At 46.8% G+C, this 27,134-nt stretch overlaps 1 protein-coding gene across 10 annotated transcripts in view; it reads right to left on the bottom strand.

Moving 5' to 3' along the window:
* Window positions 1-3,312: 3,312 nt before the first annotated feature.
* The window catches only part of STAT3 (signal transducer and activator of transcription 3), a gene marked incomplete at its 5' end in the record, with an annotated part of 28,693 nt that continues 4,871 nt past the window's right edge, over window positions 3,313-27,134 (bottom strand). The window contains 20 exons of one of the 10 annotated variants that reach the window (XM_079726363.1): window positions 3,313-3,558; window positions 4,349-4,461; window positions 4,744-4,786; window positions 7,829-8,038; window positions 8,525-8,664; window positions 8,787-8,881; window positions 9,119-9,171; window positions 9,886-10,021; window positions 10,142-10,240; window positions 10,964-11,047; window positions 12,990-13,037; window positions 13,143-13,236; window positions 13,339-13,368; window positions 17,187-17,246; window positions 18,125-18,217; window positions 18,377-18,535; window positions 20,879-21,030; window positions 21,202-21,296; window positions 21,480-21,561; window positions 21,717-21,812. In XM_079726363.1, the coding sequence (XP_079582489.1) occupies window positions 3,503-3,558; window positions 4,349-4,461; window positions 4,744-4,786; window positions 7,829-8,038; window positions 8,525-8,664; window positions 8,787-8,881; window positions 9,119-9,171; window positions 9,886-10,021; window positions 10,142-10,240; window positions 10,964-11,047; window positions 12,990-13,037; window positions 13,143-13,236; window positions 13,339-13,368; window positions 17,187-17,246; window positions 18,125-18,217; window positions 18,377-18,535; window positions 20,879-21,030; window positions 21,202-21,296; window positions 21,480-21,561; window positions 21,717-21,812 (1,938 nt within the window). In that variant the 3' untranslated portion in view covers window positions 3,313-3,502. Of the gene's footprint in view, window positions 3,559-4,348; window positions 4,462-4,743; window positions 4,787-7,825; window positions 8,039-8,524; window positions 8,665-8,786; window positions 8,882-9,118; window positions 9,172-9,885; window positions 10,022-10,141; window positions 10,241-10,963; window positions 11,048-12,989; window positions 13,038-13,142; window positions 13,237-13,338; window positions 13,369-17,186; window positions 17,247-18,124; window positions 18,218-18,376; window positions 18,536-20,878; window positions 21,031-21,201; window positions 21,297-21,479; window positions 21,562-21,716; window positions 21,847-27,134 lie in introns of all 10 variants that reach the window. The other 9 variants (XM_079726364.1, XM_079726366.1, XM_079726365.1 and 6 more) reach the window with 9 other exon arrangements.

The raw sequence follows: 27,134 nt of genomic DNA on the forward strand, positions 1-27,134 counted from the left end.
GTGGTCTGCGAAGGCCTCGCTCCCAACCTCACAGGCTCCCCCCTCCCTCTGAAGCTGCCACCCGCAGCCAGGGGCCGCTGACAGTGGAAGGAGTCCCAGGTTGAAACATCTCCCGAGGAAGGGGGGGACGGGAAGCAGGATTCTTTTGTTCTTTGTACAAAGGCTACACATTTGTGTAAACAGTGTTTTTGAATAAAATATTTTTTTTCATAGATTTGCTGGAATGGCTCCTGGGTCATGGGGACCGCTGGAGTCGTTTTGTTCCTCTCCTTCCGCGTAGCTGGTGCTGTTAAGGTGTAGCTTGAAGTTGCCAGTCTGCTCCCATTTCTGTGGTTTTAAGGGTGCCATCCCCACCCCAGTACTTTCAGTGCCTCTCAGAAGACTAGAGAACTTGAGGTCCTGGGAAAAGATGGGGCAGGAGTTACGGGGGGGCGGGGGGGCGAACTTTGGTCCCTGCCTGTCCTTATCAGCTGCTGCTATGAGCAGTCTCCAAGGTGGCAGCTGAGTGCCAGCGCCCAGACCATCCTCAACCCCTCGGGATGGAAGATGGCGGGGAAGCTGCAGGAGCCTCACAACGGTCCTTCCTCCCCTGGCCTCTTCCCAGAGACCAGCAGGTGGCACCATCCCCCTGTCCCTGCGTCAAACGGTCGGCCTGAGCCTGGGAGGGAGGCTGGGGCGAGAGGAGGACAGTCTCCGCATTTGGCCCCATTGGCATCGGGAATCCAGGGGCTGTCGCCGAGGGCCCGGGCGGGGGCGGGGAACAAGAGCCTATGACAAGGTTTCTTCAGGGCTCAAAGCGAGGGAGGAAGGGCTCGCAGCCCGCCGGGAGAGGCGCAGGGGCCCGGCGCGGGGCTGGCGGGGGTGGGCGGGAGGGGAGGCAGCCGCCGAGCCGGAGCGCGCTAATCTGGAGCTGCATCTCTGCAGGGGGAGGCGGCGCGTATCTCCCGCACCCGCTCGTCTCCATGGTGTCGGCGCGGGGGGAGGGGGAGCCAGGCGAGTGGGCGCCGCGGTCTGTGAACTATCACCACCCACGGCCCGGGGCCCGCAGCCGCGGCCCGTTAAGTGTTGACGATCATCCCCACGGAGCGAACTGAAGAGAAAGTGATAATGGAGCCAACTGTGGAAGGGGACGCCTGGGGTGGTGGGAGTGTCTGCGCCCCAACCCCCCTTAGGTAGCTTATCTGACCCCAGACAGGACACCGCGGCTTGCAAAGGCCCCGGGAGGGAGGGCGGAGGAGGGCAGGAAGAGGCGGCGGGAAGGCCTCCACTCAAGCCGCCTCCGTGCGGGAGGGGTCAGACCCCTGGCTCCTCCAGGTATCCCTGAGCTGGAGGCTGGCGGCTCATGTTAAGATAGGAGGCGCTCGGTGCCCCAGAGGCGGGCCTGTGTCTACTCGGGCAGGAGAGGCTAAGGCCACCAGGCCGGGGCTGGGGTCAACCACCTCCTCTCAAGACCCAGGCTCAGCCTGTAAGACCCCTTCAGAACTGAAGCAGGGGAAGTGGGACCACCCCGAGCCTCCAGCCAGACAGAGCTGCCGTGCCAGCAGGTGGTTGCTATATAACTTTTATTTCTGGAAGGTAAAGTAGATACAGCAATATACAAAAAAAAAAAAAAAAAAAAAAAAGAAAAACCCCACAATAATATAAATTTTTACACTATTAAGTAAGTATACATTGTAATTTGAGTGCAGTGGTCAGGACAGCATCTCACAAACCACCGTGTGGGTAGCTCAGGCATCCATGGGAATCTCTAGGCTGGGCAGGGGTCAGGCAGGCAGGTCCTGGAGGACTGGGTTTTTTTAAATGAGGGGCCAAAACAAGTCTCGGCTCCTCTCAGGGCTTTTGCTACAATCAGGGTTAAAACCAGAAACACATGCGACCTAAAAGCCACGGGGTTTTAGTTTCTGCTCCAGCGAAGCCGGGATCCTCACCCGAGGTCCCTCGAATTAAGCTAATTATGATCTAGAGAGTGTGGCTAAAGGGAGGTTACTCCGTACCACCTATCAAACCGCTGTTTGTCTTGGAGAGAAGGTCTCGTCCCCTTCCTTCAAAAACTGGCGAATTTGGGTGTAACGCATAGCATTCCCTAGAAACTCTGGTCGACTGAGACAAGGTAGTTACGGACCACCCAATCTGGCCGTGCCTCTGGGTCTGAGGAGGCCCCATATCAGAGACCACCTCTCACGCTGCTAAGTGTTCTGAGATGCACAGAAAACGCGAGTTGTCCTGCCTCACCGCGGGGACCCCATGTGGAGGAGACGGTCACCAGCGCTGGGGGTAGGCTGGGGTGTACACTCCCTCACGTGAGGGACAGACCTCGAGCTTATCACTAAGCCTCTGCCCCTGGCTTAACCAAGTGAAGAGGTGATTACAGGTGCCGCAGGAAATCACCAAGAAGCTGGGATAAGAACCATATTCCCTGAGCTCAACTAGACCCTTGACTGGGGCCCCCCAGTCTGACTCATGTTCGACCTGTAACTCTCTCCCTCTTATTCCAGGAGGTCCTGAGACCAGGATGCCTAAAGCAAACAGGACAAGGGACCTTTAGACATGGGAAGGAGCCATGCCACAAGAGGGGCTCAGGTAAACTGGGGGAGAGGAAGAATCATCCCATCCCTTAGAAGGCACCCACAGAAACCACGCAGGCTCGGAAACAGGGGCGGAGTCCGGGGAGGAAAGGCGAGCAGGTTGAAAGTGCCCCTCTGCCCAGCCTCACCTACTAACAGGCCAGTAGGTGAAAGGGGAAAATAAAAACTTTATCAAAAAAAGTCTAAAACGTTTAGGGTCTCCTTCAACCTTCCTATATGAAAACCAAAGGCCAAGCCACATCTTCAGATGTCTGTTAAGGGCTGGATCTGAAGCTCATGTCAGGGTTTATATAAATTATCAGCCTGAAGAAAGCTGAATGCCTAAAGCACCAAGGAGGAAATTAACTGAGTTTTCTTAAATACAGAAAAGGCTATGCTGATACAGTGTTTTTTTGCCCTTTAAAAAACATTTTTTTTTTTAAGTTTAAAAAGAAACCTAGGGGCTTTGAAAGTCCTATCTTCTATTTGAACGTCAGCAAGGTTCAAAGTGCAATGCCAGGAGGATGTAGCTAGAGACAGCTGTGGCATCAGCTTACAGAAATAGGCAGAGGGATGCCGCTGGCACCAGAGGCACTTGTCTGACAATGACAACAAGCTGCTGAGAAAGGCGGGCAGGGGGGCAAAAAAAGACATTTCCTCTTTCTCTCTCTCGCCACCCCTTCCACACCCCCTGATCAGAGCCTCAGAGAGCGCATTCTTATTTGCATTTAGATAAAAGCATATCACCCACATTCACTTATTTCTCTATTTTAAAAAGTGCCCAGATTGCTCAAAGATAACCGAAATGAGAGACGAAAAAAAAATCTGGAACCACAGAGTTGGGAGTTGAGCTGATCTGGGCTTGGGCTGTTTAAGGGCTGGTGGAACACGGGTCGGTGCCTCTGTCACCTCTCTCTGCAGCTTCTGTCCTCGGCTTCTCACATGGGGGAGGTAGCGCACTCCGAGGTCAGCTCCATGTCGAACGTGAGGGATTCTGGGGGGACACACAGGGAGAGCCAGTTCAGTCGCCTGAGCCCTACAGCTGGCGGGGCCCACACCCCTAGCCTTTCGGGGCACAGAGGCTCAGGCTGCCACTGCCATCTAGTCTCCTGCCCCTGCCCCTTGGTCGTCAAGATGGGGTCAGAGAATCCAGATTCTCTCCCTTCCCTTCTGGAAGGGCTCAGCCTCCTTCCTACCTTAACTCATTCCCAACTCTCCAGGTTTACAGAAGCTCTAAGGCTGCCCTGTTGAACGCAGCAGCCTGGAGCCACTTGGGATGTGACTAGTCCCAACCGAGATAGGCTGTGGTTATAAAATGCGGGGCAGGTTTCAAAGATTTAGTACGAAAGAAAACCTCATTTGTTCTTTTCTTTTCTTTTTCTTTTTTGGCTGCACTGCACGTGCATCTTGTGGGGATCTTAGTTCCCCGACCAGGGATCGACCCCGTGCCCCATGCAGTGCAAGCGTGGAGTCCTAACCACTGGACCGCCAGGGAAATCCCACACTCATTTTTTTCTAACGTGCAGAAATGCCACTATTTTGGATTTACTGGGCTAAAGAAAATACATTTGTAAAATTAACCTCACCTGTTCCTTTTCACTGTTTTTAACGTGGCTGCTAGAAAATTTACTCTGGCATGGGGGTGCGCGTTTCTATAGGATAGCGCTGTTCGAGAACTCCTTCTACCAATCCAGGTGCCCCTCGCTTGGCTGTGCACGTGGGAGCATCACACCAAGGGGACTGACTTCCCTCACAGGGACAGAGTCCGGCAACCAGATACTCACCAAACTGCCCTCCTGCTGAGGGTTCAGCACCTTCACCATTATTTCCAAACTGCATCAATGAATCTAAAGTGCGGGGGGACATCGGCAGGTCAATGGTATTGCTGCAGGTCGTTCTGTAGGAAATGGGGAGCAGCAGGAGGGGAAAGGGCCGGGTTGACAAGACACAATGGAGAAAAAAAAAAAGAACAAAACACACACACACAAGCCATCAAACTCTGGTCTCCAACAGAAAAATAAAAGCTCAAGCTTTTTAAACACACGAGGTCACTTTGAGTACTGAACATAGCTCGGAGGGCTCCAACCCTTCACAAGAGAACTCTCACCCGGTGTCCTGTTCCCAGGGATAACTGAGGACATTAGAAATGGAGGCAAAATTGGGAAGGGAAGCCACTTACGGTGTCACACAGATGAACTTAGTCTTCAGGTATGGGGCAGCACCTGGGTAGAAGAAAACTCAGGCTTACTGATTGTGATTCCACTCTTGGGTACCAGGCAGCGGGAAGCCGGCTGCCTCCCCAGGGCTGACTTGAAACTCACTCCATCCTTGACCAGAGATTGTCTGGAACCTCCGTCTCCCCTCAGGGCTGCCCTCCCTCACTGTATACTCTGATGGTCCAGTGCTTGCACCTGGAAGCTCGGTTCTTCCCCTCAAACCTTCCTGAGACTTTTCAGCCGACCCTGGTCCCGCCTGAGCTCAGATGAGCTCCAGCCTTGTGCTCATTCTTACCCTCGATCATGTAAAGACTTTAACTGCCTGTATGTGGACTGAGGATTGTATTCTAGCCTGGTTGTATCTCTTAGATTGAGTTCCCCGCATGCAGGACTGAGCCCACGCAGTCTGGGCACCACGTCCTGCTCAGATACCAAAGTCACCGAGTCTTTAAGAGAACGTGGAAACGGCTAATGCAGTTCCAAAGCTGAGGGTGACCCCTTCTGTTCCCATCAGCACTCATCTGCCTCTATTACATTTTTCGGTGAGGGTATTAGTAACTCTCCAGTTGGATAACTACATCTCACAGAAGAGCCCCTCCACGGGGAGGATGGCTCTGGACTGGGTGACAGGAGGCCTTACGTCTTCAACAGCTAAGAGATCCGGCCAAGGGCTTTTCTCTCTCGAGTATAAAATAAGAGGGAGGCGGAAGAGGGAGGGGCCCCTCTTGGTCATTTATGATTCTTGTTCTACAGTTAGAAATGTGAAGACCGAAATAAATGAAGTTTAAGTGCTAAATGCTTACAGCAAGAGGTCAAAGAGCCCTGGAGACACTGGCATGGAATTTGGGGGATTCAGGTGAACAAACCAATTAGGAGGCACGGGGCAGGGTGGGGTGGGCTGAGAGAAGCACAGCTGTAAAGCTTGGGGCTTACAGTGAAACCGAGGATCAGAAGGTACAATGACAGCCTGAGAAAGGGCATTGCCGAGGGGCCCTTAGGCTCCCATCTGAGTTTATTTTTGGCCAAGAAATAGGTTAACTCAGTACCGAATCCAAAGAAGCTATCGAAGCAGGGTTCTGGTGTCTTATCAATCCATTTTGGCCCAGGCCTGAGGGGAGCTAACACCCCAGACAGAAAAGGGTTTAATTCCCTAAGTGATCAACGTTGCTGAGAAAAACACCTTCGGCCTGAGATGCCACAGTAGAAGCAAAGGAGAACTAAGACTAAAAGCTGATCTATGACTCCGCACAAGGTTGTAAATGCACTTTATCTAATTTGTAAGATAAGGAATTTGTCATTTCTACAGAGGAATGTCTCCCTCAAGCCATGAGGAAATACGTGTGAGCTTCTGAGTAAGAAAGAGGGAAGAGTCCTGGGAAGATAATCTAGGAGATAGATTTATTTCCTAGAGACAAGATTTATCTCCTAGAGACAATAAAAACCCTCAGGATGAGGGACCTCCCTGGTAGCGCAGTGGTTAAGAATCCGCCTGCCAATGAAGGGGACACGGGTTTGAGCCCTGGTCCAGGAAGATCCCACATGCCTCGGAGCAACTAACAAGCTCTCTAAAAATGGGTTCATACTTTAAAAAAAAAAAACAACCTTCAGGATGGGAACAGAGAGGAAATGGTCAGCTGCTCAACTCTGGAGGACCCCACATGCAGCCCGCCGGCGCCCCACACCTGCTGACCCATTTGCCACGTTCACACCCAGCCCCAGGAGGCAGACAAGCACTCAAGTCATTAGTTCCCTTCCTGTGACTGCCGTCTTGGCCCTGAGGAAACACTGAGGCCTCCAGGCAGGAAAGGGCCTTGCCTCCAGGTCACACAGGAGGCTTGAGGGAGGGCGCAGCCTCAGACTTGGAACTTGGACCTTGAAAGCAAAATTAGTCAAGGGCCCAGCACTTGGACCTAAATGCCTTCTGCAGAAGGAACAGGGTAGTGTGATGGGGGCTGATAAACAGATCTCCCAACCGAAGCACAACGTGGGAGGAGAGATAAGGGGCAGACAGGAAGTGAGAGTTACCCTCGCCTAGAGTGTGGCCGAGACTCAACCCCAGAACAAAGGAAAAAGGAAAGTCAATTGCCAATTAGCCCCAACTCCCTCTTCCAAGTCTCAGTTCTTCTCACCCCAAGAGATCCCTCACAGGGAACTCCTGTGAAAAAGTGGGAAGGAAGCTGGTGAGTTTGTGTTTGTGTGTGGGAGAGCTCTTTGTACCAAAGCAACTGGGGCAGGGAAGCCAACCTCAAAGGATCCCTTTAAACCACGACTGGCTCTGTGATTAAGAAAACGTAAATAAAAACAAAGAACAGCAAATTATAGTGTTCTCATCAGGATCTGGACAGAGAACCCAGTGTCCGAGCCCCAGACGCCCACGGGAACAGACTAGGGGGCTCTGCCCTCCATGCTGGCGGTGGTGCTGGAGAGCGAGGCTTTAGTGTGGAAAATGTATGTGTAACTTTTGCACGTTAAAAAAACATCTTATTTTCAAGAGCTGCACATTCAAAGGACCAATGCCACGCCCCTCCCACCAGCTGCTGGCTTCCCCTTCAGTCACCACTCCTGTGCTCCTAAACCATGTTCCAGCGCTGCTAACGCTCATTTCCTCCAGAAAGCCTTTCTTCATCCCTCTTGGCGCTGCTCACATTGTTCCGTGATGGGGAAAAGGAAACACGCTAGACTGAAGTCTGAATCGCAAACCTTCCAGCATCTACTTTGTAAGAAGTGCTGTGCTGGCTGGGCATCCTGTTTCTAGAGAATTCTGCCCTCGCTTTCTTTCCACAGTGTTTTAGGTATGGCTGGGTGTGTGCATGCTGCTTCCCCCTTGAGACTGGTGCTTCTTGTAGGGCAGAGCCTGGTGACTGATTCCTCTCCTCTCTCTAACCCCATCAGCCACCCCCAAAGGCACTCACGACAAAGTTCTTTCCCAGAAAGAGGAATAAAGATCACCAGGCTCTTCAGGCATTTACCTTATCTGTCCTCCCAGGATCCTACAATTTCCCACTTTTCCCCAGAACTAAATGGCTGTTGTGGAAAATCAACAACTACCTGGGTCAGCTTCGGGATGCTCCTGGCTCTCTGGCCGACAGTACTTTCCGAACGCCTCCTCCTTTGGAATGTCAGGGTAGAGATAGACCAGCGGAGACACGAGGATATTGGTGGCATCCATGATCTTATAGCCCATGATGATTTCAGCAAACGACATGTTGTTCAGCTGCTGCTTGGTGTATGGTTCCACCGATTGGATCTGGGTCTTACCTGTCAGGGGAAATGGGAAGGGAAGACTCAGGTGATCTCAGAGAAAACTACCTGATTTATTTTCCCTCAAGGGGGAAAGGCTTATGCCAACCCAGCGCTCGATACCCTGAATATCCTGCCCAGTCGCCTGGCACTGGGGAAATGTTCAGCTGGCTTTGGGAGAGGCTATCCAGCTGGGCCACAGGTAATACACTTGGATAACTATTTACATAAGATATATCAACAGGATAGGAAAGAAAGGAGATGAAAATGAAATTTAAATAGGGAAATATTAGTCCCTGGAGCCAGCAAAACAAAACTGGCAAACCAGTTCTCCAGCTGGTACAATTTAGAGAAAAGAAGTCACCCAAATGTGCCTTACAAGTCTGAGGCGGGGGTTGCGAGGCCATCTCTGCCCACGAGGGGGCAGCACGTGTCTGAAACCAGCAGAGGCGACGGTGGCAGCGGCACTCACCACCAGGTGGGGTGGGGAAAAGCCAAGCTTACCACTGATGTCCTTCTCCACCCAGGTGAAGGTGACTCCTCCTTCTTTGCTGCTTTCACTGAATCTCAGCAGGAAGGTGCCTGGGGGCTTGGTGCTCAAGATGGCCCGCTCCCTCTCCTTACTGATAAAGCCCATTATGTACCTGGAGGCAAAGAGGAGCAACAGCAAGATTTGGGCTGAGGGTTGCCCTGCTATTGGCCTGCGGGGAGAGCGGGGGACCTGTCACACCTGCACACCCTGCCAGACACAAGAGTTCCAACCTACCCTTCATTCCAAAGGGCCAGGATGTACTTTTTCACAAGGTCAATGATATTGTCCAGCCAGACCCAGAAGGAGAAGCCCTTGCCAGCCATGTTTTCCTGGAGAAAAGAATAATGAGAAAGCCAAGTCCACCACCATCCCAGGCTTCTCCTTCCTAGGGGTGAGGTGCCACCAAAATCCTCAGGCCCATCTAGCCTCAGGCAGGTGCTACTGGCCGCTGGACCAAGAGCCTAGGGCCTTCAGGCCCAGCGTCCTCCACGACCTCCCAGCAGGTAAGCACCCCTCCCCCTCCCCCTCCCGTGAGGCAGCCACACGGAGCTCACACAGTTGCTTACTTTGCAAAATTTAGCCCACGTGATCTGACACCCTGAATAGTTCACACCAGGTCCTGAAGGAAAAAAAATAATAAAGTAGTATAATTTTCAGTTTTGAATCAAGATCTTATTTCTTCAGACAGAACACGTGCACAACTGCCCCACGATAGACCCTGAAACCGTTGGTTTTCATGTATTTGAATGTTGCCACTGTTGTGTGCATATGGTGCACCCGTCCGCCCCACACCGACCCCATCATTTGACACCCCCGCCCCGAGTTGTTGTTTAGCCCAGCTGCCCTTTCTAGCCTCGTGTGGTGGTCCGGGGACCAGCAGCACACACTAAGAAGCTGACAGCTTGAGTTACAGGGTCACATTTGGTGGCAGCATAGGACACAGCATAGGTAGCAGACAAAACATTCTACTAAGGCTTTTTTTCCAGGGAGAAAATTAAAAACAAGCCTACAGTTTCTTGAAGAAACAAACAGGGATACCAAGCCTTTATTTAGCTCTAACACGCACTTAAAATATCTTCCGATGGTTGGATAAAGTAGTACCCTGGAAGGGTGAGGGAGACAGCCACCAAGAGAAAAGAAATCTGCCTCCCGCCTCATAAAAACGACCCCCAGGATGCACACCTCCTCTGTATCCTGACTCCCTGACCTGCTGGAGCACATGTGTTCTGGCCCCGGCACAGCACCTTGCTCAGTAAACTTTTCTGAATGAACAGCCCCATAGGCCAGATTCCTTTTCCAAGGAGGGTGAGGGGAGAAGAGGTAAAGTGCTGACCTAAGAGTTTCTCCGCCAGCGTTGTCAACTGCTCGATGCTCAGCCCACGCTTGGTGGTGGAGGAGAACTGCCAGCTCAGCACCTCCGCCACTTGATCCCACGTTCCAATTGGGGGCTTGGTGAAAAAGTTCACGTTCTATTGGAAATGACACATTTGCTCCTTTAGATGAGAGGGCGGTGCCTGATGAGCTGCGCTAGGTACCGTGACAGCCCCGAGGCACCGAGAAGCCTCAGGAAAAATGAGGGCCCGACTCACCTTGGGGTTGTTGGTCAGCATGTTATACCACAGGATGGACGCCCAGGCGTTGGGCATCTGACAGATGTTGGAGATCACCACAACTGGCAAGGAGTGGGTCTGTGGAGGGAGCGTGGAATGAGCTGGGGAGGCAGAGGGCCCTCGTGGCTTCCAAAACCTCTTCACGCATATCTCGCAGGGTTTGGAATAAAGGACAGGCTGTGGAGCACACCTGCTTCCAGCCCTCAGGGAGGAGCGGGGCCGAGTCAGCTCAACACCCAGAGCAGAAAGAATGCCGAACTCGGCGGCTGTCTGAACATCACCAGGAACTTGTAAAGCTAACTTGCTCACGGTGGACTCACAGTCCACGGATTCCCCATTTATAACACCTGCAAGGCATCCTCCACGAATCGAAGCTGAACCTGCCCATTAAGCAGATCAAAGACTAGGGTTCCTGCTTTTTCCGGTGTATCTTTAATTTAAAGATCAAGAAGGTTGGGGAAAGAGCATGTAAATGCCATGACTGTCTGTATACTAAAGACATTGGTTGTTGAAAGACTGTTTTGCCCAAACTTTATAAAGTCGGCTCTGATCAATGTCTAAATATGAGTTTTTATATCAAGTTTGCTGAAAGCTGAGTAGACATGTATCTTCTAAGCACTCAGGCAAGACTTTACTCTCAGGTGGGATACTAAGGATTTGGGGGAGGAAGAGAAGCAAAAGTAAACAGTGCTTAGCAAAGAGTCACCGTTCCACATTCTGGAGTAAAAACCTCAACTAGAAGAAGTCTTGTCCTGAATTACCACTGCATGCAGCCCTACCCAGTTCTGTCACAGAACTCACCTCTAGGTCGATCTTGAGGCCTTGGTGATACACCTCAGTCTCAAAGGTGATCAGGTGCAGCTCTTCAGTCACAATCAGGGAGGCCTACAAGAAGGAGAAGGACGCTATTCCTCAGAGAGGATGGTATTCCGTCCTGACGCCACCACTACACCATCCAGAAGGGCAATCCACCAGGTGGCCACAGACACAACTGGAGCACGTGGTCTCTTCAACCCTATCACTCTCCAGTGCTGTAGTCCTCAACCTGACCTCCTACTAGCTTTATTATGATACTAAGGAGATCCAATAGGTTATGTATAAAATGGGTAAAGCACAAAGAATGACCAAACAGTGAACACCTGCGTACCCACCACCCAGTTTAAGGGAAAGACAGTCACTACTGAGGTTCTCTGGGCACCTTCCCAACCCCATCCACCCCTGTGCCTCCTCCCGCAGAAGTAACAGCTATTTTGTCTTTTGAGTTCATCATTTCCTAGCTCTTCTTGATGGTTTTACCACATTTACACCTCTCAACAACGTATGTGTGGTTTGGTTTGTTTAGTTCCATCTGATACATATGGAATCACACGCTGTGTGTTCTTTTGTGACTCGCTTTTCACATCCATGTAGCTGTGTGCACCTGCAATTTCTCCATTTTCACAGCTGTACAGTATTCCATCACCTGACTATACTGCAGATCATTTATCCACTCTAGTGCTGATGGCATTTGGTTTGTATTTAGGGCTTACAATCAGGCTGCTCTGACATTTTGTACACATCTCCTGCTACCTATGTGCAATGATTCCTCTATTGTTAAATCCTGGGAGTGGCACTATTGGTTTACAGGGTATGTTCATTTTTATAATGCCCAATTGTTTTCCAAAGTGACTGTAACAACTTATACTCCCACCAGCAATATAGTGACATTATTTTGAATGAGAATTGCCAATGAATTATTAGAAATTCCAATTCCTATTTTAAATGCTCTTTTTCTAATTACAAAAGTAATACACGTTCAGTTTAAATGCAAATATTACAGAGAGAGTACAGAGTAGCCTTGGATAAGAACAGCAGCACTGTTTGGTAGATATTCCTCTAGAATTCTGTAATGCAGACATGAATAGACAAAATACAGTGTAAGTTTTTTTTAAACAAATATACTAATACACTACTCAAATTATTTTGCATCTTTTTTTCCTAAATAAATATGCCACATACACTTTCTTGTATCATTGCATACCTCACTCTTTAACTGCTGTCAAGTATTATAAATTCAATTTTTTTTTTTTTCAAAAGGCCTGCTACGCTCTAGAGAAGAGGGTAAGAATAGCTCAGGGGACAAATATCAGAACAAGAATAGGGTGTCACAGTTTTATGAAAAATATTTAAAACTAGTTTTTGGTCACATTTACCTTTTTTTTTTAAAGTGTGTTCTTTTTGTTTTCTTTTTTGGCCACGCCACGTGACTTATGGGATCTTAGTTCCCCAACCAGGGATCAAACCCAGGCCCATGGCAGTGAAAGCCCTGATTCTTAACCACTGGACCACCAGGGAAGTCCCTTAAGTTTATTCCTGACACTAAGAGTCCAATAATCTGAATAAATGGGAGGCAGAGGAGAAATAAGGGGATTTGTATTGTTTTGTTCTTTTTCTTTTGGTAAAATGTTTAACTCGGATTTGTTGAAACCTTCCATCCCACTTCAGTGACCAAAACAGGTCACCCAAAGCTGAGCCAAGCCATGTCAGCGCACAGAAGTTGGAAGGGGAATTTGGAAAGCCCCAGGCAAGGTGGAAGGCTTCTTTTCCACTACGTGGGTGTGGGCAAGGGACTTTCCACTCCTTAATGATATGCTAACTCCCAGGACAATCAAGGAAATGCTCCGAGCCCAAGTACTCCAAGGCATGAGTGACTCCTGATGTGTCCTGTTGGCCTGTGGTGACTGCAGCTGGTCAGGTGTCTCTACTTCTGGGCAGTAAGAAGGCTCTTTTTCTCTCCTGCTCAAAGAAAACTCTCCTATAGTTGGCTTTCATCCCCAACAAAACTTACGTCGCAGTTGGCTCGGCCCCCGTTACCACATCTCTGCTCTCTCAGGGTCTGTAAGAAAAGCAAAGAGCATCCCCTGTCACCTGAGGCTCTCCCCTAACCCCTCCCCCTGCCAGAGACCCTGGCAGCAGGTGAGTCCAGGCTTCTCCCGTGTACCAAGTGTTTGAACTCTGCGGAGAGGCTGCCGTTGTTAGACTCTTCCATGTTCATCACTTTCGTGTTTGTGCCCAGGATGTTAAATTTCCGGGATCTGAATCACAGGAGAAAAAAACCAACCACATAGGTGAGCGAGTGGTCAGAGGACAAAGTTAGATTAAACGGGAACACAAGGAAGCCTCCAGGCTGCACTTACCCTCTGAGAGCTGCAACATCCCCGGAGTCTCTGTTAAGAACACAAACCAGTGGTAATAAAAAAGGCCCTGAGTTTCTTCAGAAGTCTACTTTGAACACCTGTAATTTATTCTGATGGAAGAACTGCTGTTCTCCTGGGGATTTCTGTAAATGACTCAATTACATTTTATATGTGAAGTTAACAATCCTATACATGCTGAAGTAGTGGACACAGCTGGCTGCCTACCCGAACTGTACTCCCCTCTTCCTAACAGAACCTGGACTCCGTCCGGTATCCTTCCCATCCCCACCTCCACGGGATCCTGATCATTAAGCTCACCAGAACAGAGCATGCCCACAGTGCAGCAGTCCAGGGGTGAGGACAGGACCTTTACTGTCTCAATCAGATTGGGAAGGATTCTCTCTCAGGCTGTACTTACATTCCACAGCTTCAGCTGAACATGAGCAAGGAGGCAAGTGGCCTTAACTACCACAAGCAACCATGCAGCAACCCAGAAGGGAACCCTAGAATGCCAGTGACACTTATGGTGGCAGAGAAGAGAGACGGAAGATTCTGGGTCCTTGATGACATCAATGGAGTCACTGATCTCACCGTCAGACACTTGTTCTCACTTTGCATTTCCAGTTAAACTGGGTTGCAAATTTCCTTATTCTTTAAGCCACACTGGGTTTTCTGCAGAGGTTTACTGTTACCTGTAACTCAGAGCATCCCATTGATGTAGCTGGAGATATTCTTCCCAGTGTGTTCCCTGTGTTTTTGAATATTTCATTTTTTATATAGTCACCATTTCTCAGTGTCTTCCTTTCTTTTTAAAATTATTTTAGTTCCGTTTAAAAAGTCCTTCTCATTGCTATATACTCACTTATGCTTTTAGAAAAACAGCTACTATTTATTAAACAGTACATTCTGTAGGAGTTTACAGATTAAAATGGATCAACTTTTAAACCATTCAGAAGATACCTTTCCATATACCACATTTTCATTTATTTATTTATTTATTTTGGCCATGCAGCTTGTGGGACCTTACTTCCCTGACCAGAGATTGAACCCAGGCCCTCAGCAGTGAAAGCTCAGAGTCTTAACCACTGGACTGCCAGGGAATTCCCCATATATCACATTTGAGAACTTAAAGTCCTCGTTATCAGAAAATTTTCCCTCATGTCTAGCCTATATTTACTTTCTTTTTTCACATTATTTTTTTTGGTATACCTTTGATGTAACTGACAAATAATAAACTGCATATATAAAATGCACAATTTGATAAGGTTTGATATATGTATACTATACACACCTGTGACATCAGCCCAATTAAGATAATGAACATACCCAGCATCCCCAAGTTTCCCTACGCCCTTATGTGACCCATTCCCCAATCCCACACTCCGCCCACCCCTGTCCCCAGGCAACCAATGATCTGCTTTCAGTCATGACAGATTCATTCGCACTTCTAGAATTTTATATAAATGACAATGTAAAGTATGTACTGTTTTTTTCTTGGTCTGGCTTTTCTCATTCAGTGTATTAATTTGGAGATTTATCCTTGTGTTGTGGGTATCAATAGTTCATTCCTTTTTGTTGGTGAATAATATTCCGTTGCATGGATATACCACCAACTGTTTATTCACCTGTTGATGGACACTCGTCTATTAATGAAGATTCCTGTACAATCCTTTGTGTGGACATATGCTTTCATTTCTCTTGGGTAAATACCTAGGAGTGGAATGGTTAGGTCATAGGGTAGGTACATGTTTAACTTTTTAGGAAACTGCCAAATTGTTTTCCAAAACTGGTTGCCATTTTTACCACCATTATATTATACATTTGCCTATACTTTTAAGATATATCTAGAATTTATTCTTTTTTTTTTTTTTTTTTTTGTGGTATGTGGGCCTCTCACTGCTGTGGCCTCTCCCGTTGCGGAGCACAGGCTCCGGACGCACAGGCTCAGCAGCCATGGCTCACGGGCCCAGCCGCTCCGCGGCATGTGGGATCCTCCCAGACCGGGGCACGAACTCGTTTCCCCTGCATCGGCAGGCGGACTCGCAACCACTGCGCCACCAGGGAAGCCCTAGAATTTATTCTGATGGACAGTGAAAAGTTAACTTCTTACTCAAATCCCCCCAATACCAAGTTTCCCTAAGACGACTTACTGAATAATCCACCCTTCCCTCGCTAATTTAAGATATCAATTAAAATGTATATTAATTCCTGGGCTTCCCTGGTGGCGCAGTGGTTGAGAGTCCGCCTGCCGATGCAGGGGACACGGGTTTGTGCCCCGGTCCGGGAGGATCCCACGTGCCGCGGAGCGGCTGGGCCCGTGAGCCGTGGCCGCTGGGCCTGCGCGTCTGGAGCCTGTGCTCCGCAACGGGAGAGGCCACAGCGGTGAGAGGCCCATGTACCGCAAAAAAAAAAAAAAAAGTATGTTAATTCCTTATATAAACCTGAAGTCTATTTTTGGACTTTAGATTTTGCTTCAATGATCAGTTTATTCCTGCCCTGGTAACACACTCATTTAGCAACTGAAACTTTGTGATACATTTTAATATTGGGCAAGGCAGCTTCCCATACCACCCCCCATAATTTTTATTTGTTAAAAGAATTCTTTTGGAAAGTGAATAGCAAAAGAACCACCATTCTGGTGGTTGTCAGGCGCTGGAGGGAGAGGTAAATGGGGATTTGCTCTTCAATGGATATAGAGTTTCAGTTTTATAAGATGAAAAAGTTCTGGAGATCTGTTGCAAAACAATGTCCATATACTCCACACTGCTGAACTGCACCCTTACAAACGGTTGATATCAACCATACATCAATAAAAAAATAAAAAGAAAACAGAAAAAATATGAGGTAAATTTGAACAGTAACTGGCTATTTGATGATATTAAAGAAGCATTTGGGGCAAGATTTTAAATTGCTAAGATGGTAAATTTTATGTTTATCACAATTAAAAATAAACAAATCCTTTTTAAAAACTATCTCTGCTTATTTTTTTCATCTAAGATATAACTTGAAAAGCAAGTCAAGAGTTTTTAAAAATCCTATTCATGTTTTGGTTGGTTCTATATTAACTGGGAAGAATCAACATCTTTATAATAAAATTAAAAGTCTTCAATCCAGAAGTATGACTTATTGCCTCACTTTTAAAAAGCCACTTCCTCGCTAAAATTTCACAGTGTCCTTCAAGTACGTCTTAAATATTTCTGTTAAGTTTATCACCATATATTTTTTATTTTTGTTGCTTATTGTGAGATCATTTTTCTATTATAATTTCTAACTGGTTGATGCTAATTTATGGTTAAAGTAATCAATTTTTGCTTATTTATTTATTTATTAAACTTACCACCGTCCTCAAGTCCCTAATTTCATTAGTAACTATTTTCCAATTCATTTTCATGAAATTTCCAGATAAACAATTATATCACCTACATTTTCTCTTTTTTAATCTTTTCAGAGGGTAAGTGTATTTTAATTTTTTAAAGGTACTGTCAAATTCTGAAGAGGATTCCATTATGTGGTAAAGTGCGAAACAGCAACAAAAATCAATTTTCCCATATAGTCTCAGTTTTATATAATATGCATACATTACATTTATAAGTAAAAAAATGAAAAAAGAAAAAGAGGAACTCGAGGTCACAATAGCAATCGCAACTCAAATCTGTACCGCTAGCTTCGTGGTTTTGTTCAGGCACATAAATGACAATGCACAGCAAGGCTTCTGAAAACTTTTTAAAGAAACGAAGATCTCTGAACGAAGATAAAGCCTCTAAGTTCACGTGATGCCTGTCAAAGTTCCCATTTCTCTGTCCCTCATTGAAAAAAAGAAAAAAAGAGCTAAGATAAGGAGTACTTACTTGTCAATGCACACTTTAATTTTAAGCTGATAATTTAGCTCAGGGAATTTGACCAGCAATCTATTTCAAAAAAAAAAAGAAAGAAAGAAAAAAAAAGTTTCAGAGCAAAGAAAAAACATCCAATTAAAAAAAAAAAAAGTCACTAGGCTCCCCCAGCAACTTCTAGTTGAAGTAATATAAAATTCGTTAACTCTTCAATTCTAAAGAGGTAAGTCATAATCCCCAAATTCCTCTTCCCACAGGTGCTGGGTTTGACCTTAAGTCAAGCACCAGGCCAAAAGGGACTGAAAGAAAGCCTAAGAACTAAGAACTTAGATAAAGTTGTGAGAGATTCACCAAAGGATAATGAAAGCCATTTCATGAAAAATATTACAGGAATACGCGCTCTGCAGGTGGTATTCTTTCTATTAAACCTGAAACCTAACACCATACTACCTTTCTGAGGAGGGAAATTTCACTGCAGACCGGCAAACCCCAGCTTACCTGTTCTGACTTGAATGTGAAAGTAACGCTCCACCTGCAGGCCCCTCACCCATCTGCCCGGTGGCCTCTTAGCTTCTATTATCACTAAGCTTTATTCTTTCCCTTAAGATCCTCAGGGAAAAGTAGGCTCAAAGAACAAAAAATAACTGGCATTATTCTGCCTCTTTTGCAGGAGAGATGGAGATTCTATGGCTTAAGACTTTAGGCCTGGAATCTTAGGAATACAATGGGCCTGAATCATAGGAATATGCCCAGGTAACCTCAAAGAGATTACCATTCTTTAGCGTTTGACAGGAGAATCAAAGAGCAAGCTGATATTATGCCAACAAATTCCATATCCATCATGGTACTGCCTGCGACGCCTATACAGAACCACCCTGGCCACCAACTCTGTTCTGGCCCTGAGAGTGACCCTTGATACAATATCTGCCAGAAGTGGAGGTTCCGTGGCCCACCTGACTTTAGTTGTAAACTGGACACCGGTCTTGATGACTAAGGGCCGGTCGGGATGCATAGGCATGCAGGGCTGCCGCTCCACCACGAAGGCACTGGAAGGGAAAGAGAAGGGTAGTGGTTCACACACAACTCAGTGGGCCAGTCCCTGTCCTGTTCCTCGGAAGTCAGCCAATCTCTTGTTCAGTGACATTTTGGGGAGGGTGGGTGGAGGGCGGGGGTGATGGAGGAAAGGGACAGGGACTCTAAGTTACCTTTTCATTAAGTTTCTAAACAGCTCTACGATTCTCTCCTCCAGCATTGGCCGGTGCTGTACAATGGGATCCCCTTTGTAGCTAACTTTCTGCTGCAACTCCTCCAGTTTCTTAATTTGTTGGCGGGTCTGAAGTTGAGATTCTGCCAATGAGGTTATCCTGCCAATAAAATAAGGAAGATACCAGTTACCTAAGTGGGTGTACACAGGTGAGGTGGAGAAGGGGAAGGGAATACCACAGGTATAAACACCTCTACGCAGTCCCCTGACATAAGAAAGGGGCATTTTTTTTCATTGTGGGAAGATATGCATAGCATAAAATTAACCGTTTCTAAATGTACAGTTCAGCAGCATTAGATTAGAAAAGGGAAACTTATTTTTGCCTTTTTGGGGTTTTTTTTTGCACATGCTGTGTGGCTTGCAGGATCTTAGTTCCCTGAGCAGGGACTGAACCTGGTCCCTGGCACTGAAAGTGCTGAGTCCTAACCACTGGACCGCCAGGGAATTCCCTATTTTGTCTTTTTAATTTTTTTTTCTTTTTGTGGTACGCGGGCCTCTCACTGCTGTGGCCTCTCCCGTTGCGGAGCACAGCCTCCGGACGCGCAGGCTCAGTGGCCATGGCTCACGGGCCCAGCCGCTCCGCGGCACGTGGGATCTTCCCGGACCGGGGCACGAACCCGTGTCCCCTGCATTGGCAGGCGGACTCTCAACCACTGCGCCACCAGAGAAGCCCCCTATCTTGCCTTTTTAAAACAGTGCCTTCCTAAAATTTTACATTTCAAAGAGGAAGGCAGGCATAGAGGAAGAAGTGTCAAAACTTATGCCACTAGGAGGCATTCATCGGGTTACCATTGGAAAGTGACAAACATTAGAACCCAGATATGGAGAACATGAAATAAGGAATCTGATGCTCACTTTTCCTCGGCCTAACTTGTCTTTGTACCCAAACGTGAGGACTGGGGAAGCACAGGACATCAGGCAGCCCAAGAAGATGGGTTTGAGCCAGCTCCGTCCCTCACTATCTGTGCAAACTTGGCCAGGTCCCTTCACTCTTGTGGGCCTTGGTGTCCCCCTGCCTGAGAGACGGGGGGTTGAACTGCATGATCCCCAGGAGCCCTTTCAACCTCACCTACCATGGATCAAAGGATGTGACATTATGTTTCAAAATATTGATAACATGCAATAGAAAAAGTAGACAGGGAGACAAAGGCTGATTAAGTCTGTCCTCAAGAATGGAGAATATCAGTGTCTCTCTTTGATGGCCCCCCACTAGTTTAGTAAAGACTCCAAAGAGAGAAGGTGGAAGGCAAGGGGCGGAGGAGGACAGCACCAGGACTTCTGAGCTCGCTGACTCCCTTCTGGCATCTACATTCTCCATTCCCAGAACTTAAGTTTTTTGGTTCCCTGATCAGGAAGCATTTAAAACTGCTCTCAGTAAATCAGCAAAGCTCAGGGTTAGTGAGGATATGAACAAACAGGCATCTCATGTACAGTTGTCCTAAATTTCCAGTTTCACGCTCTGTGTATCTGGGGTCCCTTTCCTATTAAGTTTCTCCCAGTTTAAGCTGGTGCAGCATATTCATCATTGGGCCTTGCACATCAAGGGTGCTCCATCAAGATTTTCTGAATGAATGAAAGTAAAAGAGCGGATTATAGAAGAGCATATAAAGAATGATCCTACTAATGTGAAATGTATAGATTTCTATCTTTATATATACAACAGATGTCTAGAGTGACAGTGACCAAAATTTTAATTCTAAGTACCTCTGCATGATTTGATCTTTAAAATCTTTTCTCCTCTTTATTAATATCCTGTATTTGAACTTTTTTCCCTTATAGAAAGCATGTCATTTGAGAGTATTAAAGTAACTAAAATTTAAAATTTAGTCCACGTGTTAAATACAGTTAAACCAAAAGCTTTATTTCAATTAGTCAAATATATTTAAAATATAGCAATATAGGGACTTCCCTGGTGGCTCAGTGGCTAAGAATCCGCCTACCAATGCAGGGTACATGGGTTCGAGGCCTGGTCCGGGAAGATCCCACATGCTGCGGAGCAACTAAGCCCATGCGCCACAACTACTGAGCCTGCGCTCTACAGCCTGTGAGCCACAACTACTGAAGCCCACGCACTAGAGCCTGGGCTCCGCAACAAGAGAAGCCACCGCAATGAGAAGCCCAAGCACCGCAACGAAGAGCAGCCTGCGCTCGCTGCAACCCGAGAAAGACCGCGTGCAGCAACGAAGACCCAATGCAGCCAAAAAAACCCCAAACAAATAAATAAATAATTTATTTAAAAAAAAATAAAATATAGCAATATAAGTACATTTTCATTAAAAAAAATTGTCCAAATAAAGTAAAAGTTTTAACCCTTAGACTAAATTTGAGTATGTTAAAGTCCCCACCTCTGAAATGTAGTAGCAACTCTTTGGGCCTGCAGTTCTGACCATAATTTAGCACAGCTTTCTAGAAAGAAAGGAAAAACTTCTCTTTTCTGTTTTACCAGTTTTCTAGCCGATCTAGGCAGATGTTGGGAGGGCCTCCAATGCAAGCAATCTGCTGCCGCCTCTTCCAGTCCGCCAGCTCTTCATCCGTGAGAGTTTTCTGCACGTACTCCATAGCTGACAAAAGCCCTGCCAACTCACTCACGATGCTCTGGTTGGAAACCAAAAACAAAGTCAGAAAACATTTCCTCAGACCGTCTCTCACCAGTCTTTAGTCAATTCCAGAGAAGGAACTCATTAGAAAACAAGCAAGTTCTTCCCTGAGATGCCCAAGCCCTGCACGTGAGTGCGACAGGCAGGCGGAGGTGTCCACTGCTCTTACTCGCCGCATCTGGTCCAGCGCAGTAAGCATCTGTTCGAGCTGCTGCATCTTCTGCCTGGTCACTGACTGGTTGTTTCCATTCAGATCTTGCATATCTGAGAAGGAAGGAGAAACTCCTTGAGCTGACGGAATACTCCTATCCTCAGTAACTAGGCTCCCTTAAGCGCCAGCAGCGCCTGAGCACCCACTCCCCTGAGTCTGAACAAGCAAGTCCTGAGACTCAGGTAGCACAAACTCACTTTCTACGGGAGATTTTAACGTCTCTAATATTCACTTGCCTCCTTGACTCTTGAGGGTTTTGTAGTTGAAATCAAAGTCATCCTGGAGATTCTCTACCACTTTCATTTTCTGTTCTAGATCCTGTTTAAAACAAACCAAAACAGAAGTAAAAAGGATTTCCCTGGGGAGAGGGAAAAGGAAGTTTCTGAATAGGATTAAAAACCTCACAGAAGATACACGCAGGACCCACAGGCAACTTCCCCAAGGAAAGTCTTCCTGCCCTAGACTTGCTTCACCTGGACACGCTTCCGGACATCCTGTAGGTGTTGCTCCAGCATTTGCTGTTTCTCCGTCACCACGGCGGCTGTGGGATGGTTGGCCTGGCCCCCTTGCTGCCAAAAAAGGGAGCCGATGTACACGTGAATGCTGGAGGTACGGGGAGAAAAACAGCTCTGTCTAGTCCCCATCCACCCCCACTACCCTTCCTGCTTGGCCTGAGCTGCTGCTGCCATTGTGAGGGGAAAGGTGGTTACATGGCAGCCGATGCTCTCCAGGTGCTGTCAGTTTGGTGCCAAGAAAGCTCTCACACTTTTACCTGTATCCTTGGCTTTTTACCTCTAGGTCATACTATAAACCCACTCTACGTATTGCACTAGGAGACCACATGTTCAGCTAAGACACAGTCCCCACCTTCAGAAAACTTATTCTAGGTAAGTATATATATAAAAAAATTCAGAACAATTTATGACAGCAGATGCTAGATGCCTATTTTAATGCATCGGGCGGGACCTACAGTATAGCACAGGGAACTCTACTCAGTGTTCTCTAATAACCTATATGGGAAAGATCCTGGAAAAGAATGGATATATGTATGTGTATAACTAAATCACTTTGCTGTACACCTGAAACTAACACAACATTGTAAATCAACTATATCCCAATATAAAATAAAAATTAAATTTAAAAATAATAATAAATAAATGCATTGGGCAGGGGGACTTCCCTGGTGGTCCAGTGGTTAAGAATCCATGCTTCCACTGCAGGGGGCAGGGGTTCGATCCCTGGTCGAGGAACTAAGATCCTGCACGCCAGGAGGTGCGGCCAAAAAAAAAAAAAAAAAAAAAGCATGGGGGTGTCCAGTACATTTCTGTGGGATAATAAAAAAAACATTCTGTCCCAGGGTGAAATTCCCTATCAAGAAATATTATCTCAGGGCTCCCCTGGTGGTGCAGTGGTTGAGAGTCCGCCTGCCGATGCAGGGGACACGGGTTCGTGCCCCAGTCCGAGAAGATCCCACATGCCGTGGAGCAGCTGGGCCCGTGAGCCATGGCCGCTGAGCCTGCGCGTCCGGAGCCTGTGCTCCACAGCGGGAGAGGCCACAACAGTGAGAGGCCCGCGTACCGCAAAAAAAAAAAAAAAAAAAGAAATATTATCTCAGGGGAGAAGGGGAGGCTGTTGCCTTGAAAAGGTCGAATTGCACATGAAACTTACAAATAAGTTTTGTCAAAGTAATAGGACGTCTTCGGACAAAAAAGACCATGTAAAAGCTGCAAGTGACCAAGACAGTGTGCTACTGGCATAGGATGGAGATATCAGCCAATGGAACAGAACTGAGAGTCCAAGAAAGACATTATATACCCAGTTTCCCAAACTAGAAATTCTCGGTTGTCTTTGATTTCACACTGAGCCACCAAATCTTCCTGGCTCTATATTCCGTAATCTCTCCAACTGATCTCTAGCCCCACTGGCTCAGTTCAAGCCCCGACTGTTGATCCCTTTGCCTCTAATCTCGCTCACTTCCAATCTGCTCTCTACACTGCTGCCAGAAGTCTCCAAAATAGATCTAAACATGCCAGCTTTAGAGGGAACCATACTCTCCTTTTCCAGTGGACCCTGTCCAAGCCCACAGAATACAGACTTCCCTTAGAAGTTCTGGGAAGGCGACCTCCACCCTTACTCTCTTCACAGGGGGAGTGATTCATCGGATGAGTGAGGTTGGGAGAAAGACTCTAGCACATGGAGATCTTCAAAGGGCCCAGCACTTAAGCTGGTGCCTCTCTCCTCCCACTCTTGCCTTCCTGGGGCACTCCTGGGGTAGAAGCGAGGGCTTGGTTTCTAGAAGCAGTTCTAGGGACCTATGTCTCTCTTCAGTGGGCATTAGTGAGTGGTCTTTGAAGTTCCATAAGGATGACTGGGGCAGTGCTGCCCCTGCAAACTCAGTCTGTCACCCCAAGACCTGACCCAGGGGACAGGTATCTAAACAACAAGGACCTACTGTATAGCACAGGGAACACTGCTCAATGTTATGTGACAACCTAAATGGGAAAATAATTTGAAAAAGAATAGATACATGTACATGTATAACTGAATCACTTTGCTGTACACCTGAAACATTATAAATCAACTATACTACAATATAAGTAGATAGACAGATAAATAAAGCCTCCATGGTCATCCATCCAAGTCATGTATTTGGTCTTGTTTACCAACAATACAGCTGATATTTTAATCTGTATTCAACTCCCATGTCTATTTCTAAATTGGTACTGCACTTAAAGGGAGAAAATAGATGTGATCAGTCATTACCCACAGAAACCTGCTTCTGATACGTTAGTCAAATCTATTGGCTCCCCACTGCTTCCAGGTATAAACGTCTCAGCCCAGCACAGACAGATGTTTCAGGCAATCCAACAACTGAAACCTTCCCTCCCTGTGCTTGAGTCACTGCAAACTACCCACCCTTCCCCACACACAATGTGTTTCCACACTGACTCCCCACCCCCGTCCACTCAGCCTAGCACAGCGGAACTCACTCACCTTCAAACTCGGCGCAAATGTTTGCTCCCCTGTGAAACCTTATTCAACTTCCCTAAGCAAAAGTACTCACTTCCTCCTCTACGTCTTTCTCCCTTGAAGTGTTTGTGCACCTACCACCCAATTAGACTGAGAGCCCTGGGAGACAAGGGATCACGCTCACTTGTCTTCCTGTTTCCTCGGGCTTTACCCACGAAAGGCAGGTGGGAATATGCCAGATGGTGTAAACAGACAAAACAGTGAGGCCTGGGTTGAGGTAGCTCTGCATTACAGGCTGCAAACTTTTTGTCTAAGGGCCAGGTGGTAAGTATTTTTTGGCTTTGTCGGCCATACAGTCTGTATGACTGTATAACTACCCAGCCCTGCCACTGCGGCATGAAAGCAGCCAGAGACAGTGCATACGTGAATGTGTGCGACTGTGCTCCAAAAACACTTCATTTACAAAAACATGCAGCAGGCGGGATTTGGGCCCTGCGTGTCGTTTGCCAGCCCCTGATCAATACGATTGGGACCATTCTTGGGACTTAACGGCTTTTCTAACTCTCATGGCAAAGTTGGTGTCTCTATCCAAATGGGCTTAAATTGATTATTTTTATCTTATGGAACAGGATGCAAACATAAAGGTTCTCCACAACAGCAAACTCTAGTGATACACAGACAAGTGCCATTTGGCTAACCTCCCTGACGCCCGAGTCTTGAATAGTGAGGATTATCAGTTACCCCCTCCCTCATCCACATCCGAGCCTATCCGCTTTCTGCTTAAAATTCTTTAGTTGGTCCCCATTTCCTACAGATGTGGTGAGGATGAGGATGAGGAGGATGAGGATGAGGAGGAGGAGGAGGAGGATGATAGCAGCAATAGAAAACAGTTAACATTTATTTTGCATTTATGTGTCAGGTACTGTTCTATGCATCTTACACACAGGAATTAATTTAATTCTATGAAGTCGGTGCTATTATTATCCCCAGTGGAGGAACAGAGAGAGTCAACAGTTTGCCTGAGGTTACACAGCAAGTGGCAGATCTATGGCGTTCAAACCCAGGAGGTCTGGGCCCAAGGCCCTTGTGGTAAACCGCTCTTCCAAGGCCAAATTGCCAGGCATGAGTAACTAGGAAGATTGTCATGATGTGGCCCTTGACCACCTTATCTTCCTTTACCCAGTCAGATGCTGAACTTTCTACGCTTGGCTCCCAAGAAGACATGCAGTCCTGTTTCTGTCTGAACACCATCTTCTTTCTCTCTACACTGTGGTCTCCTTACCATCTGCCTGATGCCCATACAATAAGCATTGAGTCTCGGCTCAAACAGTACCTCTCCTTTCTGTATGATGCCGTTCCTGACTCTTTCAATTAGACTTAGGTGTTCTTTCTTCTTTGTTCCTGCTACATTTTTGCCTTTAAAAAGAAAAAACTGGGGACTTCCCTGGTGGCGCAGGGGTTGGGAATCCGCCTGCCAATTCAGGGGACACGGGTTCAAGCCCTGGTCTGGGAAGATGCCACATGCCGCGGAGCAACTAAGCCGGTGCCAATGAAGACCCAACGCGGTCAAAAATAAATTAAAAAAAGAAAAAAAGAAAAAACTGTACACCCATGTTCATAGCAGCATTCTTCACAATAGCCAAAAGGTGGAAGCCGCCCACGTGTCCATCAACAGATGAATGAATAAACAAAATGTGATAGAGCCACACAATGAATAGTATTCAGCCTTTGAAAGGAAGGGAATTCTGACACCTGCTACAACATGGATAAACCTTAATGACTTTATGCTAAGTGAAATAAGCCAGTCACAAAAAGACACATACTGTATGATTCCATTTATATGAGGTACATAGAGTAGTCAAATTCATAGAGGCAGGAAGTTAGAATGGTGGTGCCAGCGTCCGGGGGGAATGGGGAGCTACAGTCCAATAGATATAGAATTTTAGTTTTGCAAGATGAAAAAAGTTCTGGAGGTTGGTTCACAACAATGTGATGAACTTAACACTACTGAATGGTACACTTAAAAATGGTTAAGATGCAGGAATTCCCTGGCGCACCAGCGGTTAGGATTCCACGCCTCCACTGCTGGGGGCATGGGTTTGATCCCTGGTCAAGGAACTAAGATCCCAACCATAAGCCACACAGCACAGCTAAAAGAAAAAAAAGGGATGGCAAATTTCATGTTATGTGTACTCTACCATATTTTTATTAAAAGAAGGGGGAAAAAAAAGAAAAAAAATTCCCTGATTATAGGATATTAAAGAAAACACCTCAGGGAAACTAAAGAAGTCTCCTGTAACCAACAACATTAATGCTTCGGTATATATCCTTCTAGACATTTTATCATACATGTCAATAATATATGCATATCATATACATTTGTCTTTCCTGTTATGAATCCAATCTTTGCTTCCATTACAGTGTCATGTAATGGAGGGTTATTGTTGCTATTGTATAAGAGAACTACTGATTCTTAAAACATTTATCTTGAACACAATCACTTTTCTGAACCCTTGTTACTTCCAATAATTGTGTTTTGTTTTCTTAAAAGTTTGTCTTTTGCTTTCCAACATTAACACTCCCTTTTTCTGTCTTATTACAATGGCTGGATCTGTCAGAAAAATATCAATGGCAGCAGGCACCCTCAATCTTGTAACTGTTTTTAATGAGATTAGTGCTTCACCACTGTATGTCATGTTCCCTTTGGTTTCTGACAAATATTCTTTTTTTGTTAAGAAAGTTCCTTTTTTCTTTTGCGGTATGCGGGCCTCTCACTGTTGTGGCCTCTCCCGTTGTGGAGCACAGGCTCCGGACGTGCAGGCTCAGCGGCCATGGCTCACGGGCCCAGATGCTCCGCGGCATGTGGCATCTTCCCGGACCGGGGCACGAACCCGTGTCCCCTGCATTGGCAGGCGGACTCT

The sequence above is a fragment of the Hyperoodon ampullatus genome (genome assembly GCF_949752795.1).
Source record: "Hyperoodon ampullatus genome assembly, chromosome: 19".
NCBI lineage: Eukaryota > Metazoa > Chordata > Mammalia > Artiodactyla > Ziphiidae > Hyperoodon > Hyperoodon ampullatus.